At 37.9% G+C, this 14,986-nt stretch overlaps 1 protein-coding gene across 2 annotated transcripts in view; it reads left to right on the forward strand.

The window, feature by feature from the left end:
• RAD51 (RAD51 recombinase) overlaps positions 1–14,986 on the forward strand; it is a 35,963-nt gene that overhangs the window by 19,401 nt on the left and 1,576 nt on the right. For both annotated transcript variants that reach the window (NM_001046179.2, XM_059890358.1), the window contains 4 exon segments: positions 6,005–6,099; positions 13,813–13,926; positions 14,274–14,403; positions 14,616–14,737. In NM_001046179.2, coding sequence (NP_001039644.1) covers positions 6,005–6,099; positions 13,813–13,926; positions 14,274–14,403; positions 14,616–14,737 — 461 coding nt within the window.

Raw genomic sequence — 14,986 nt, forward strand, 5'->3', positions numbered from 1 at the left:
CTGAACTGAACTGAAGGCATACCTGATATATTAGTAAATAAAAAAATACAGGGGAAGTAGCCTAAGTATTTAAGGAAGAAACAGGATTCCATCACACTAATCATTGAATACTTTGTGGGAAAAAGAGATTAGACCAGGATCCTGAAGAATGCTAAATTTGACCAGGTAAATAAACTAAAAAGCATTTAACTATAGGGAATGGTATGAATAGGGCAGAGACAGGGGAGCATAACATAATAAGACAAAATAAGTCCGTTTACCTAGCTCAGAAGTTGTATTTGGACAAATAGTAGGAGACAAACCTTTAAAAAGGACACATCAAGACCATTTTACAAGGTCTTGACCAAAATATAAGAAGTATAGACTTGATTCTATAGAGAGTGGGGATCATTCAGCATTTTTCAAGAGAAGATAAGCATGAGCAAATTTTCAGAAATATTCTGGTAGCAACTTGTTTAATGAACTGAAAGGAGAGGCAGGAGCTAAGGATAGCTGAGGTATAATTATTATAAACTCATGTTCATCGAGTCGGTGATGCCATCCAACCATCTCATCCTCTGTCGTCCCCTTCTCCCGCCTTCAATCTTTCCCAGCATCAGGGTCTTTTCCAGTGAGTCAGCTCTTAGCATCAGGTGGCCAAAGTATTGGAGTTTCAGCTTCAGCATCAGTCCTTCCAATTAATATTCAAGACTGATTTCCTTTAGGGTGGATTGGCTGGATCTCCTGGCTGTCCAGGGGACTCTCAAGAGTCTTCTCCAACACCACAGTTCAAAAATATCAATTCTTCGGCACTCAGCTTTCTTCATAGACCAGCTGTCACATCCATACATGACTACTGGAAAAACCATAACTTTGACTAGACAGACCTTTGTTGGCAAAGTAATGTCTCTGCTTTTTAATGTAGTGTCTAGGTTGGTCATAACTTTTCTTCCAAGGAACAAGCGTCTTTTAATTTCATGACTGCAGTCACCATCTGCAGTGATTTCGGAGCCCAAAATAATGAAGTCTCACTGTTTCCATTGTTTCCTCATCTGTTTACAATGAAGTGATGGTATTGGATGCCATGATGTTAGTTTTCTGAATGTTGAGCTTTAAGCCAATTTTTTCACTCTCTTTCACTTTCATCAAGAGGCTCGTAGTTCTTCTTCGCTTTCAGCCATAAGAGTGGTGTCATCTGCATATGTGAGGTTATTGATATTTCTCCTGGCAATATTGATTCCAGCTTGTGCTTCATCCAGCCCAGCATTTCTCAAGATGTACTCCGCATAAAAGTTAAATAAGCAGAGTGACAATATACAGCCTTGACGTACTTTCCCAATTTGTAACCAAGTCTGTTGTTCCATGTCCAGTTCTAACTGTTGCTTCTTGACCTGGTACAGATTTCTCAGGAGGCAGGTCAGGTGGTCTGGTATTCCCATCTCTTTCAGAATTTTCCACAATTTGTTGTGATCCACACAGTAAAAGGCTTTGGTATAGTCAATAAAGCAGAGGTGGATGTTTTTCTGGCATTCTCTTGCTTTTTCGATGATCCAGTGGATGTTGGCAATTTGATCTCTGGTTCTCTGCCTTTTCTAAATTCAGATTGAATATCTGGAAGTTCACTGTTCACGTACTGTTGAAGCCTGGCTTGGAGAATTTTGAGCATTACTTTGCTAGCATGTGAGATGAGTACAACTGTGCGGTAGTTTTACAGGTTAAATATGCATTTAATGCACCTAGCCTACTGAACATCGTAGCTTAGCCCGGCTTACCTTAAACATGCTCAGAACACTTACATTAGCCTGCAGTTGGGCAAAATCATCTAACATAAAGCCTGTTTTGTAATAAAGTGCTGAATTTCTCATATGTAGTTTATTGAATACTATACTGAAAGTGAGAACCAGAATGTTTCTAAGTGTACCAGCTGTTTACCCTCCAGCTCAAGTGGCTGACTGGGAGCGCAGTGTGCTTGCCCAGTACCCTGAAAGTGTTGTACAGCAAATGACTCACCTGGGAAAGGACTGAAATTCAGATTTTTGGTTTGTACTGAATTCATATCACTTTCCCATGATGGTAAAGTTGAAAGATTGTAAATCAAGCCATAGTTAAGTTGGAAACTCTCTAGATAGATTACACTCACTTCTCCCAAGGACACAACTTACCAGTGGAGTTAGAGAATAACTGAAAGGAAATCTGCCTTCTTCAGTCAGTATGACAGAGGGGACTTCCTGGTATCTTACCATCCAATGTGAGTTCTTATCCTCTCAACAAAATAATATTCATTCTTGGAACTTATAAATTTAAACATCAAATATAAATTGTTCTCTTTTGTGCATTTTCCCTTATGAAACAAATTATGAACTACCATTTATAATTTATTCTGTATTTAAGAACACTTTATAAAAATGTTTGTTACATCACTGTAGTGCTATGTTATACAGATGGTATGTGCCATTAAAGAAATATGGATTTTGTTAGGACTGTGTCTTGGATAGAGTTCACATTTAGTGAAACACATATATCTGCAGAGGCTTATACTATGAGACTGATTCTCTCAAGTCACCCAAGAAAATCTGTCTCTCTCTTTTTTTTTTTTCCCATTTTACAGATAATGTGCATCAGTCAACACTACTGTCTTGAAGTGGTCAATACCATTTCTTGAGATAGGAAAATATTTTCATTCTGCATGAATAAAAGTTTATCTACTAACAGGAGGCACAACTTGGTCTCCTGTTTTTCTCATCACTTTCCTTTCTCATTCTCATTTTGATTGTTTCTCTCCTCAGTAACTCTGCTGATCTTTTCCATTGCAACCAAAATGTCACCACATGTAGCCGCATTAGGATTCCAGTATCAAGTAGACATAAGCTATGTTGGCTCATCTCATAATAACTCCGAGGAGAAAAGAGGGGGATATAAGAACTTTTAGGATAGAGGGGAAGCATTGAGAAGAGGAACAGTGGTACAGTCAAGCTGCCGGAGCTACAGCTTATTGCTCAAGCACCATTAGAAAATTTTAGCTAAAAGGAAATAGAACTATTTAAAATATCACTCAGATGTGGGTCATCTGATATGATATGTGACCTCTAAAAATAGAAATGTTTTCCCTATGTTGTTTTGACAGGGATTCACATGGAATAAATATTTAGGGTACATTACACAATATCTGTAGTTGCCATTGGCAACTCAGCATAGCATGCTGATGCTCTTAAGTTGTACAGACAGACTCCTATCTCGGGAATGTTTATTAGTCAGATAATGCCTGTTTACAATAAACTGAAGCAAAATTTTAAAACATACCCTCTCTATAAAAACAACTGAACATTCACAGTTGGCTGAATAACTGGATCTTTGATATTTTTGTCAGAGAAAAAAAGTTCTAATTCATTAGTAATGGAAAGGATTACATGTCGCTAGCCTAAGAGCTGGAACCAGAGGTATAAAGAGGCTGTTAGATTAGATTTAAATCTAAATATTATCACCTCTTATTTGTTCAGATTTTCTCAACTTAATGAAGTGAAACCCTGTTATGTATGAGATCTGTCTAATAGTGAAGTTATATAAAGTTAAGAGTCATACTTAGGTTATAAAAATGAATAGCCCATGTTTGTTCACAGTACTAGAATAATTTTAAAATCCTGAGCGGACAGTGTTAAGTACAAATTTTAAATGCACATGCCCTTGACAGAAAATGTGTCTTAGAAAACTCTTCACATACAATCAAGAATATATGTAGAAAGAATTTACACCATAGCATTATAAAATGGTGAAAGTTCAAAACAGCTTGCATGATTATGAAATAAGATTAAATTACGGTTGTTGTGGTTGTTCGGTCACTAAATCGTGTCCGACTCTTTGCAGCCTCATGAACTGCAGCACGCCAGCCTTCTCTGTCCTTCACTATTTCTGTGAGTTTGCTCAAACTTATGTTCACTGAGTCAGTGATGCCATCCAACTGTTTCATCCTCTGTCGCCCCCTTCTCTTGCCCTCAGTCTCTCCCAACATCAGAGTCTTTTCCAGTGAGTCAGCTCTTTGCATCAGGTGGCCAAAGTATTGGAGCTTCAGCATCAGTCCTTCCAATGAATATTCAGGGTTGATTTCCTTTAGGATTGATTGGTTTGATCTCCTTGGCTGTCCAAGGGACTCTCAAAAGTCTTCTCCAACACCACAGTTCAAAAGCATCAGTTCTTCAGCGCTGAGCCTTCTTTATGGTCCCACTCTCACATCCATACATGACTACTGGAAAAACCATAGCTTTGAGTATATGAACCTCTGTCGGCAAAGTGATGTCTCTGCTTATGGTACTAAGTGGTTATTACAAATAGCTACCTTGGTGGTCAGCCCAGCAACAGGAGATAGCTGAGGTGACACTGGAAGGGTGAGGCAAAGGAGACAAAATGAGCAGGGGTGTACAGCACATAGTCCATCCCCCTGTGACCAGGCCAGCAGTCCACTTCTCTGCTGTCAGTCTGCCTACCAATGCCCTGTCCAGACACTCATGGCCTCCCTTCTGCCCAAGGAGGTCTGTTTAGCTGGAAAAGAACTCATGCTAGTACTAAAGATGCAAGAAAGTGAGAGAAAGGAGAAGCTCATTCATTTTAATTCCTATGGACTTAGGCCCCTGAATGTCAAGATTTTCTCCTCCCCAAAAACTGAGGCAGTTTTTGCTTTCTGAAGACATTCTTCTGTTGTATATATATCTTTTGCTCTTTCCACAAATTCCTATAGTTTGAACAATTTTATCTGCCAGCCTACCAAATGACAACATAATCATTTTCCCCTTTCCAAATTAACGAAGCCTTCTGTAATTTAATATATGCTAAAGTCAGTGCCCTAGAGGTGGAGGACAGCTTGAGTCTTCCAGATGCCTTCTATGTATCAGGCACTGTGCTAAACACTTAGCGTGAATTATCTCATCTTCAAAACAGTGCCATAAGTAGGTTTTATTACATTTTACACAAAATGTAAAAACTGAGAAGTAATATTCTCAGGGTCACATACCAAGTGGCAGAATCATATAAAAAGTGTTCGTATGAAAATACACAGAAAATGATCTGGGAGATGGGAGTTTTTAAAAGAAGAAATTTTCCTTTTTTTTTTTTTTCCCCACTCATTTCTATATTGCTTGAATTTTTAATACAAGCATGTAGTACTTTTGTAATTTTGAAAAAAATCCTTTTTCTCAGAATCGGAAAAGACAAAATTTTGGCATTACCAGGCACTTAATGTAAACCGCTGTAAGGGATTCTCCTCAGAATTTAAAGGTTCCAAAGTAGATTTCAAGGGTGGAAACTACCATTTAGCCACATTCACTTAAAATTGGTAGAACTCAGTATCTGGGATGGGATAGGTACCTAAAGCAGATTTCCCTGAACAGCTCATGAGACAGTTTTCCTGGCATTCCTCCATTTTCTTTCTTTTTTTTTTAAACTCTGATTATTTTTCCTTTTCTATGTTTGTTTATTTTCAATATCTGTGTACTATTAGAGCAAACACCTATTAAATGTGCTAGGGATGCCCCTGGGGTATTTGCCAATCTCCTTCAGCAACCCGAAGGAATGAACTCTGCTCAGTAAATATGAGCTCTGCTCGTTTAAGTGTGATCTGGATATGATAAAATGATTTGGGTATTGGATCAGAGTCTCTTGCTTATTAAAGCTAAGTAAATGATCTTCCAAATTGCCTTGAGAGACTTGATCAGTCTTTTGCTGGTAAACAATGGTAGAAATTTTTTTTTTAATTGGAAGAAGTGTATGTTTTTAAAAAAAATAATTTTATCACTTACTTTGGTATATATTTCCAAGCACTCTTCAACTCTGGCCAGACTCTAGCCTCACAGTGACCTCCATACCTACTACTAGATGCACTTCTCTCAGAAGTGAGTGTCTCCTCCCTAGATCTTATTGTCACTTTATTTTTCTTTTTGCTTTACTGGGAGCGGAAGCGATTATAGGCCCGTCAGAAGGAAGTTGTTCAGTTATATCAGAAGTACAGTGTCATTTCCACTGTTCTTTTTCTCTCTAGCTTCCCATTGACCGAGGTGGAGGTGAAGGAAAGGCCATGTACATTGACACCGAAGGTACCTTTAGGCCAGAACGGCTGCTAGCAGTGGCTGAGAGGTAGGTTACTGGATCAGACAAGAGAAACATGGCTCCATCTGTCACTGTAGTGATTGCCAGGCTTAGTCTGGCTGAAGGGTATCTTTTCCTCTGTCTTATTGCTCCATATCCCAAAGTTGTATGTGTGTTTCAAAAGAATAACCTTAGAGAAAAACATGCTTCTTTAGTCAAAAAACCTGTGAGTTGCTGTCAAACTGGATAAAAAACAAGATCAACTGTATGCCGCCTTCCAGAGAACCAGTTTAGATTCAAAGACCCAAATAGGCTGAAACTAAAAAGATGAGAAAAAAATATTGCATGCAAATAGTAACCATAGAGGGCGGGAGTAGCTATACTAATACCAGACAAAATAGACTTTAAGACAAAAAAAAAGGTACTAATTGAGGCAAAGAGGAACATCTTATAAATAAAAGGTCAGTTCATCCAGACAGTATAACAAATATATACACACTTAATAGAGCCCCCAAATATGTGCATAATTGTTGGGGACTAATACCTTACTCTCCGTAATGGATACAGCATTTATCAGATGCCCTGATAAAGAGCATCTACAAAAACCTACAGCTGGCATCATTTTTAATGGTGAAAATCTGAATGTTTTCTCCTTAAGATTGGGAATAAGGCAAAGATCTCCACACTCACCACTTATATTCACATTGTACTGAAGGTCCCAGCCAGTACAAGAAAATAAAATAAAAAGCATCCAGATTGGAATAGAAAATATAAACTATCTTCATTAATCAATGAAATGATCCTATATGTAGAAAATCTTAAGAAGCTACATACACAAAAAACTACTAGAACTAAATTAGTTCAAAGGATGCAATTTCAATATACCAAAATCCATTGTATTTCTATATACTAGCAATGAACAATTCAAAACTTAAGAAAATAATTCCATTCGCAGTAGTATCAAAAAGAATGAAATAGTAATAAATTTAACAGAAGTCCAAGACTTGTACACTGATAGCTAACATTGCTGAAAGAAACTGAAGAATATCTACATAGAGAAACATTTCACATTCATGGATTGGAAGATGTGATATTATTAAAAATAATATCAAATTGATCTACAAATTCAATACAGTGCCTATTGAAATTCCACCAGCCTTTTTTCCAGATACTGACAAGCTGATTATAAAATTAATATAGAAACATCAAGGACCCAGAACAGCCAAAACATTCTTGGAGGAGAAAAAAAGAACAAAATTGGAGGTCTCAGTTTTCCCAATTTTAAAACTTACTATAAACAATAGTAATCAAGACAGTGTGGTGCTGCCTTAAGGATAGACATATGGATCAATGGAATAGAATCGAGACTTGACAATAAAAACTGTGACATTTAAACATAAATTTGCCATATAACCCAGCAATTACACTCTGGTTATGTACCCAAGAGGTATGTAAACATGTCCACACAGAGACTTGTTTGTGGATGTTTATAAGTATTATTAAATAGCCAAAACCTAGAAACAACCCAATTGTCCATCCACTGATGAATGAATAAATAAAATGTGGCATATCCATACTATGGAATACTACTAAACAGCTAAAAGGAATGAAGTAATGATACATGTTATAACATGGACAAACCCCAACAACATGCTAAATGACAGAAGCTAGACAGAAGAGACCAAATAGAATTACATTTATTTGAAATTCCCAGAAGGAAAATCTATAGAGACAGTAGATGCATGGTTGCCTGGGGCAGGGAGTAGGAACAGAAAGTAACTGCAGATAGATTGGAGAAATCTTTCTGAGCAATGGAAATGTTCTAAAATTGAATTATTAAAGTCATTGAATTTTACACTTAAAACACATCAATTTTATGGTATATAAATTATACCTCAGAAAAGCTGGTAAGGAATTTGTACATTTTTCGGGACCTCCCTAGTGGTCCAGTAGCTAAGACTCTGCACTCCCAGTGCAAGGGGGGCTGGGTTCAATCCCTTGTCAGGGAACTGTTAATAGATCCCACATTCTGCAACTAAGACCTGGTGCAGCCAAATAAGTAATAATTTATTTTATTTAAACAAAAGAATTGGTAATTTTCCTACATCCCCTAATACAGCTTTCAAATAAACTTTCAAAATTGTTTTCCTTAATTTTCCCTTGTCTAGGGTCAAATATGATAATTTGATTCCTACCACACATTTTACTGAAACCTAGTGATGATTAAATGAAATTTAATTGCATGTTGAGATGTTGGATTCACATTGGAACCTGCCTTGCTAAGTTAAGGAGAATTCGCTAGTTTTATAACAGAATTGTCTTTCCCATTTTACAATTGGAGGAATCCAAGTCATCAGATATACACCATTGAGGCATAAAATTAGGCTGGAACAATAACTGTAGCCCTTTGCTTCTTCTTAGAAAATCCCTGTCAGGAAAAAAGAATTACTTTCTTGCAACCTGATTTTAGTTTACCAAAGATGAGTATATCAAAATGTATATTCCTTCCCAAAGTTGATTTTAGTGTTCTACAGAAAACACTTTTAATTAAGTACGCTACTTTATTAGTTGAAGAGTTCTTTTGGTCCAATAGTATAAATGAGTGTTCAGATAGGATATATGAGATAGTAGAATGTTATGAGGACTGGGACTTTGTTTTGACCATTCACTGTATCCCCAAGCCCTAGAACAGCACATTCGATGTTTGTTAATGAACTAATATTTATTAGAGCCATGTTTATGGCTGTTTTGTCAACTAAAAGAAAAATGTTTAGAAATTTAATTCATTTTAATCACTTCTATCAGGAAAATTTTTATAATTGAGTTTATATTTATGTATATTGCATTTAAATTTATATATCTGAGAAAGTTACAGGACAGGGCCTCCTAAGATAATTAATACCTAATTTCCTTCCACAAGAGAACAACCCTTATTGATAAATTTTTGCCATATTCTGTTGAAGAATATTAACTCACATTCAGGTGACTAGCTCAGAGGTTTCTAAGACTCTGCTGCTGCTAAGTCACTTCAGTCATGTCTGACTGTGCGACCCCATAGGCGGCAGCCCACCAGGCTCCCCCATCCCTGGGATTCTCCAGGCAGGAACACTGGAGTGGGTTGCCGTTTCCTTCTCCAATGCATGAAGGTGAAAAGTGAAAGTGAAGTCGCTCAGTCGTGTCCGACCCTCAGCGACCCCATGGACTGCAGCCTACCAGGCTCCTCCGTCCATGGGATTCTCCAGGCCAAGAGTACTGGAGTGGGTTGCCAGTGCCTTCTCTAAGACTCTAGTCCTCCCTATAACTGCATTACCATCACTTGGGAAATTGAAATGCAGATCCTCTGAATCCCTGTGGCTTCCCTGGTGGCTCAGAGGTTAAAGCGTCTGCCTATCCCATGGAGGGAGGAGCCTGGTAGGCTACAGTCCATGGGGTCGCAAAGAGTCCTGTCCTTCACTGTCCTCTGATTCCACTACAGATCTACAGAAATAGAGATGACCAAGAGACTGAGGATAGGGTCCAGCAGTGGTGTGCCAAGCTCCCCAGGTGATTGGGATGCTTGCTGAGTTGGAGAACCATGGCCACCATTGCTTGCCACAGTGTCCCTACCCTTTTGGAATGTATTTAAAATACTATGAAAGAAAGAATGACAGAACTCCCTTGAGGCAATACAGCTGAATTTTTCAAACTTACATGCTTTTTTGTTTTTACTATGAAAATTCCCATTTTATCTTCCAGTTTGATTGAGATATAATTGACATACAGCACTATATAAGTTTTTATGTGTGTATAGAATACTTGATGTATAGTTGATTTTTTTATATTTGGTTGCATCTGGTCTTTTTTGCTTTTTGATGGAATTCATTTTATTCTTATTTATTATTATTTTTAAAATATTTCATTGTTTGGCTGTGCCAGGTCTTAGTTGCAGCATGTGAGATTTAGTCCCCTGACTAAATCTCAAGGGATCAAACCCAAGCCCCACACATTGAGAGATTGGAGTCTTAGCCACTGGACCACCAGAAGTCCCCGCAACTGGTCTTAGTTGTGGCACAGGGGCACAGTGGCCCTGCAGCATGTGGGATCTTAGTTCTTCAACCAGGGATTAAACTCATGTGCCCTGCATTGGAAGGTGGATTCTTAACCACTGGACCTCCAGGGAAGTTGATTACAATATTATATTAGTTTCAGGTGTATAACATACTGATTTAATATTTTTATAGATTATACTCCATTTAAAGTTATTAGAAAATATTGGCTATATTACCTGTGCAATATATCCTTGTGGCTTATTTATTTTGTTAATATATATAATAGTTTGTACCTCTTAATCCTTTACCCCTTTTTTGTCCCTCCCCCATTCTTCTCCGCCCTGGTAACTACTTGTTCTCTGTATCTTTGAGTCTGTTTCTGTTCTGTTCTATTTATTTATTAAGTCCCACATATAAGTGATAACATACAGTATTTGTCTTTCTTTGTCTGACTTATTTCACTAAGCATAATGCCCTCCAGGTCTATCCATGTTGTTACAAATGACAAGATTTCATTCTTTGTTACGGCTTAGTAATATTCTGTTGAATATATATACCACATCTTTATCCATTCCTCTGTTGTTGGCAGGTTAGGTTGCTTCCTTATCTTGGCTGTTGTGAATAATACTATGAACACTGGGATGCATACATCTTTTTGAATGTCTTTTTTCTTTAGATACATACACAGCAGTGAAATTACTCGATCATATGATAATTTAGTTTCCTGACAAACCTCCACACCATTCTCCACAGTGACTGTACCAGTTTATATTCCCACGAACAGTGCCTGAGGGTTCACTCTTCTCCGCATCCTCAGCAGCGTTTCTTTTCTTTGGGAGAACAGCCACCCTGACAGGTGATAGACTCCTGTGGTTCTGATTTGTATTTCCCTGGTGATGAGTGATACTGATTTCCAGCCAGCTTTTTCCAAGTTGTAGGAACTGAAAATTCTCTACTACTTCAAGAATATCAGCACAGAGATCCCCATAATCATCTTTATGAACTCTGCTGAAAGAAAGGCCAGGATGACTCTGTTTTTCTAGTAACATCTGTATTCTAACAGCAGAAGTTAGTCTCCATTCCTGATAGTAGATTATATCAATGTTTCTTGAGGCAAGACTAGAAGGTTTATGTAGTATAGTACTTAGGCCTCTTCAGTCTTTTTTCTATCTTATAGTTATGACTTAAATACAGAAAATTTATCTTTTTATCCCCATTTGGTCATGATCCTAAGGTAAAACTGTGTTGGCTTCATTTTCTTGTCTCCATGCCTAGACTCAACAAATTTATCATCATCAATCCACTTTAAAAAGCAAACAAAACAGCTAACCTTCCCTTTGTATTGATAATGGCAAAGAATAACTGGTGAACTGTCCAGGAAAGTGCAAAGACTGGGTTTGCCAAATATGATGAATCCATTGAAAGATGTAGAAAATTCAGTTGGGAGGAGTGGGATCTCCTGATATCGAGGCTCATCTTATTGCAGGGTTATTTCAAGTGCTAGACATTCTTTTGTTTTTCTATTCTTTTGGGTAGGAAAACAGAGGAAAGCTACTAAAGCTAAGTCTCAGAAGAGTAGGCTTGACGTAGTATATGCTTTTGTAATGATCAGAATCTTTACATAGAATAGATTGCTTCTCTTAAAAGATAAACTCTTAAGCATAGAGACTTCTGGATCTCAAGAAATTATAGCACATAGATTTTATTTCAACAGACTATCTTTTGAACTATTACATAAGGGAGTCAGTATTATACTTTTGAACTATAATGATTTTAGGTAACCTTAATCTGAAAATATTACTTGAGTTAAAGTGATGACATGATTCTCCTTTTGTTTGGATTATGGTTAAAAACTTCATATTCAGCAATGTTTATTCAGAATTTACTAGGTATAAAAAAAATGTGCTAGTTGGAAAGGCATAGTCTTTTCCCTCAAGGAATTTTTAGTCTAGTAAAAGAATGGCAGGTAGCTCCTCACAAGTGCCATAAAAAGGCCTAAATCAAGTTTTCTCAAAGTGCAGAAGAAGGGGAATCACATCTATTCAAGAGATACAGGGAAGCTTTTATAAAAGTACTGGCATTTAGCTGAGTCTTGATAGATGAATAAATCAAACCACTTTTGAAGAAATGGGATCCTATTAAGATACATTTAATGACAAGCTGACTATGCCAAAGCCTTTGACTGTGTGGATCATAAACTGTGGAAAATTCTGAAAGAGATGGGAATCCCAGACCACCTGACCTGCCTCTTGAGAAACCTATATGCAGGTCAGGAAGCAACAGTTAGAACTGGACATGGAACAACAGACTGGTTCCAAATAGGAAAAGGAGTACATCAAGGCTGTATATTGTCACCCTGCTTATTTAACTTCTTTGCAGAGTACATCATGAGAAACGCTGGGCTGGAAGAAGCACAAGCTGGAATCAAGATTGCCGGGAGAAATATCAATAACCTCAGATATGCAGATGACACCACCCTTATGGCAGAAAGTGAAGAGGAACTAAAAAGTCTCTTGATGAAAGTGAAAGAGGAGAGTGAAAAAGTTGGCTTAAAGCTCAACATTCAGAAAACGAAGATCATGGCATCTGGTCCCATCAGTTCATGGGAGATAGATAGGGAAACAGTGGAAACAGTGTCAGCCTTTATTTTTCTGGGCTCCAAAATCACTGCAGATGGTGACTGCAGCCATGAAATTAAAAGACGCTTACTCCTTGGAAGGAAAGTTATGACCAACCTAGACAGCCCATTAAAAAGCAGAGATATTTAGAGAAAAAAAAAAGCAGAGATATTACTTTGCCAACAAAGTATTACTTTGGCAAAGATATTACTTTGCCAACTAGGGCCACCTAGTCAAAGCTATGGTTTTTCCTGTGGTCATGTATGGATGTGAGAGTTGGACTGGGAAGAAAGCTGAGCACCAAAGAATTGATGCTTTTAAACTGTGGTGTTGGAGAAGACTCTTGAGAGTCCCTTGGACTGCAAGGAGATCCAACCAGTCCATTCTAAAGGAGATCAGCCCTGGGTGTTCTTTGGAAGGAATGATGCTAAAGCTGAAACTCCAGTACTTTAGCCACCTCATGCGAAGCGTTAACTCACTGGAAAAGACCCTGATGCTGGGAGGGATTGGGGGCAGGAGGAAAAGGGGTTCTAAGAAAGGTATTTTTTAATGCAAAGGTGAAAAATCATTATTGAAATATAAGATGAATTAAGGTATTACTTATTTAACCATAATAGATCCATGTCACAGATTCTATAACTTATTACTAGCAAGAAAAAGGGGAGAACAGATGGAGTACACTTATTTCTCTTAAGTATAGGACTCTTACAGTTTTGAGTCCTTAGGGTTTTGAGTTTAGGAGGTTTTATTCCTATATAACAAACAGTTTATATGATTTTGTTTAATTGATCTTTGAGTGATTGTTTTTGTTTCAGTCCTAAATCTGTCATGCTGCCTTTTGTTTTTCCAGGAGAACATTGATTGTTTCCTTATATTTGGAAATTTATCATTCTAGTTCAGGAATCCTCAAAGAATAGATTGATTTATTCTGAAGTCCTGCCAGGTAGATCTACTGTAACGCAGTTGCTGTTATATCTTTCTCTGTAGTTTCCCTGGGCTTCCTAATAGAAAGGGAATTATATTCTTTAGCCTTCTTACTATCACTTCTTACCTACCCATTCAGGTAATTTCATTGCCTTAGTTTTGTATCAGCCTCAACATGTTCTCTCTTCTAGATATGGCCTCTCTGGCAGTGATGTCCTGGATAATGTAGCATATGCCCGAGGGTTCAACACAGACCACCAGACCCAGCTCCTTTATCAGGCATCGGCCATGATGGTTGAGTCCAGGTATGTGGGCAGTAGAAGATACTGAACATGTTTTCCCAGAGCCCTTGGCTTGAATCTTGTACAGGCTGTGGCAAATTTGATAGTAGCTTGAATTAGAAATGGGAAGATTCGAGTTTTAGTTCCTATTTTGACACCCTTGCTTTGTGATTTAGGTCAAGTCACTGTTAAAATATGAAACTATAATTCACCTGAACTTGTTGGAAATTTTGTTATAGGATAACTCAAGTGCATGTTGTATAAATAAATAAGTGTAGCCATAAATATAAAATGTTAGGGTAGTGGGAAAGGGAGCAAAATCTGACATCGGCGTCTAGAAACAGGCCTCAGAGAATCTGTGTTCCCTGTAGGTATGCACTGCTAATTGTAGACAGTGCCACTGCCCTCTACAGAACGGACTATTCGGGTCGAGGTGAGCTTTCAGCCAGGCAGATGCACTTGGCCAGGTTTCTGCGGATGCTTTTGCGACTTGCTGATGAGGTAAGTTTTGGGGTAGGGACAGAGAATACCTAATTTCAAGAGCTATGAATTCCAGTAGCCTTGCCAGGAGGCCAATACTGGAGTCTGGTATCAAGATATCAGTTAGATATAGAGACTTTAGTCATTCATTGCTTTGTGGGGGATGGAGTGGCAGCAGTAAGGTTCTTGGAATGTCTGACCACAAAAAATGACGTTTATCCTTTCCCTGTCAGTTTGGTGTAGCAGTGGTAATCACCAACCAGGTGGTAGCCCAAGTGGATGGAGCAGCCATGTTTGCTGCAGATCCTAAAAAACCTATTGGAGGAAATATCATTGCTCACGCCTCAACAACAAGGTACAGTGATGGGACAGGCACTTCATTGTGGAATGTCATATTACTGTGAGGTGGACATGAAAAGAATATTTCCATTTACACCTTGTTAAAGGCCTAGTCTGTAATTAGACACAGGAGCCTTTGCTTAACGTAATTATCACGCTCTGGTTAAAACAAATGTTTGCTTTTAGTTCACAAAGGAATTAAAAGCTCAAGTGTGGAAGAATACATTTGAAGAATTAATGTCTCATCATTTTTTTAAAAAAGGTT

The sequence above is a fragment of the Bos taurus genome, chromosome 10, assembly GCF_002263795.3.
Source record: "Bos taurus isolate L1 Dominette 01449 registration number 42190680 breed Hereford chromosome 10, ARS-UCD2.0, whole genome shotgun sequence".
Taxonomy (NCBI): Eukaryota; Metazoa; Chordata; class Mammalia; order Artiodactyla; family Bovidae; genus Bos; species Bos taurus.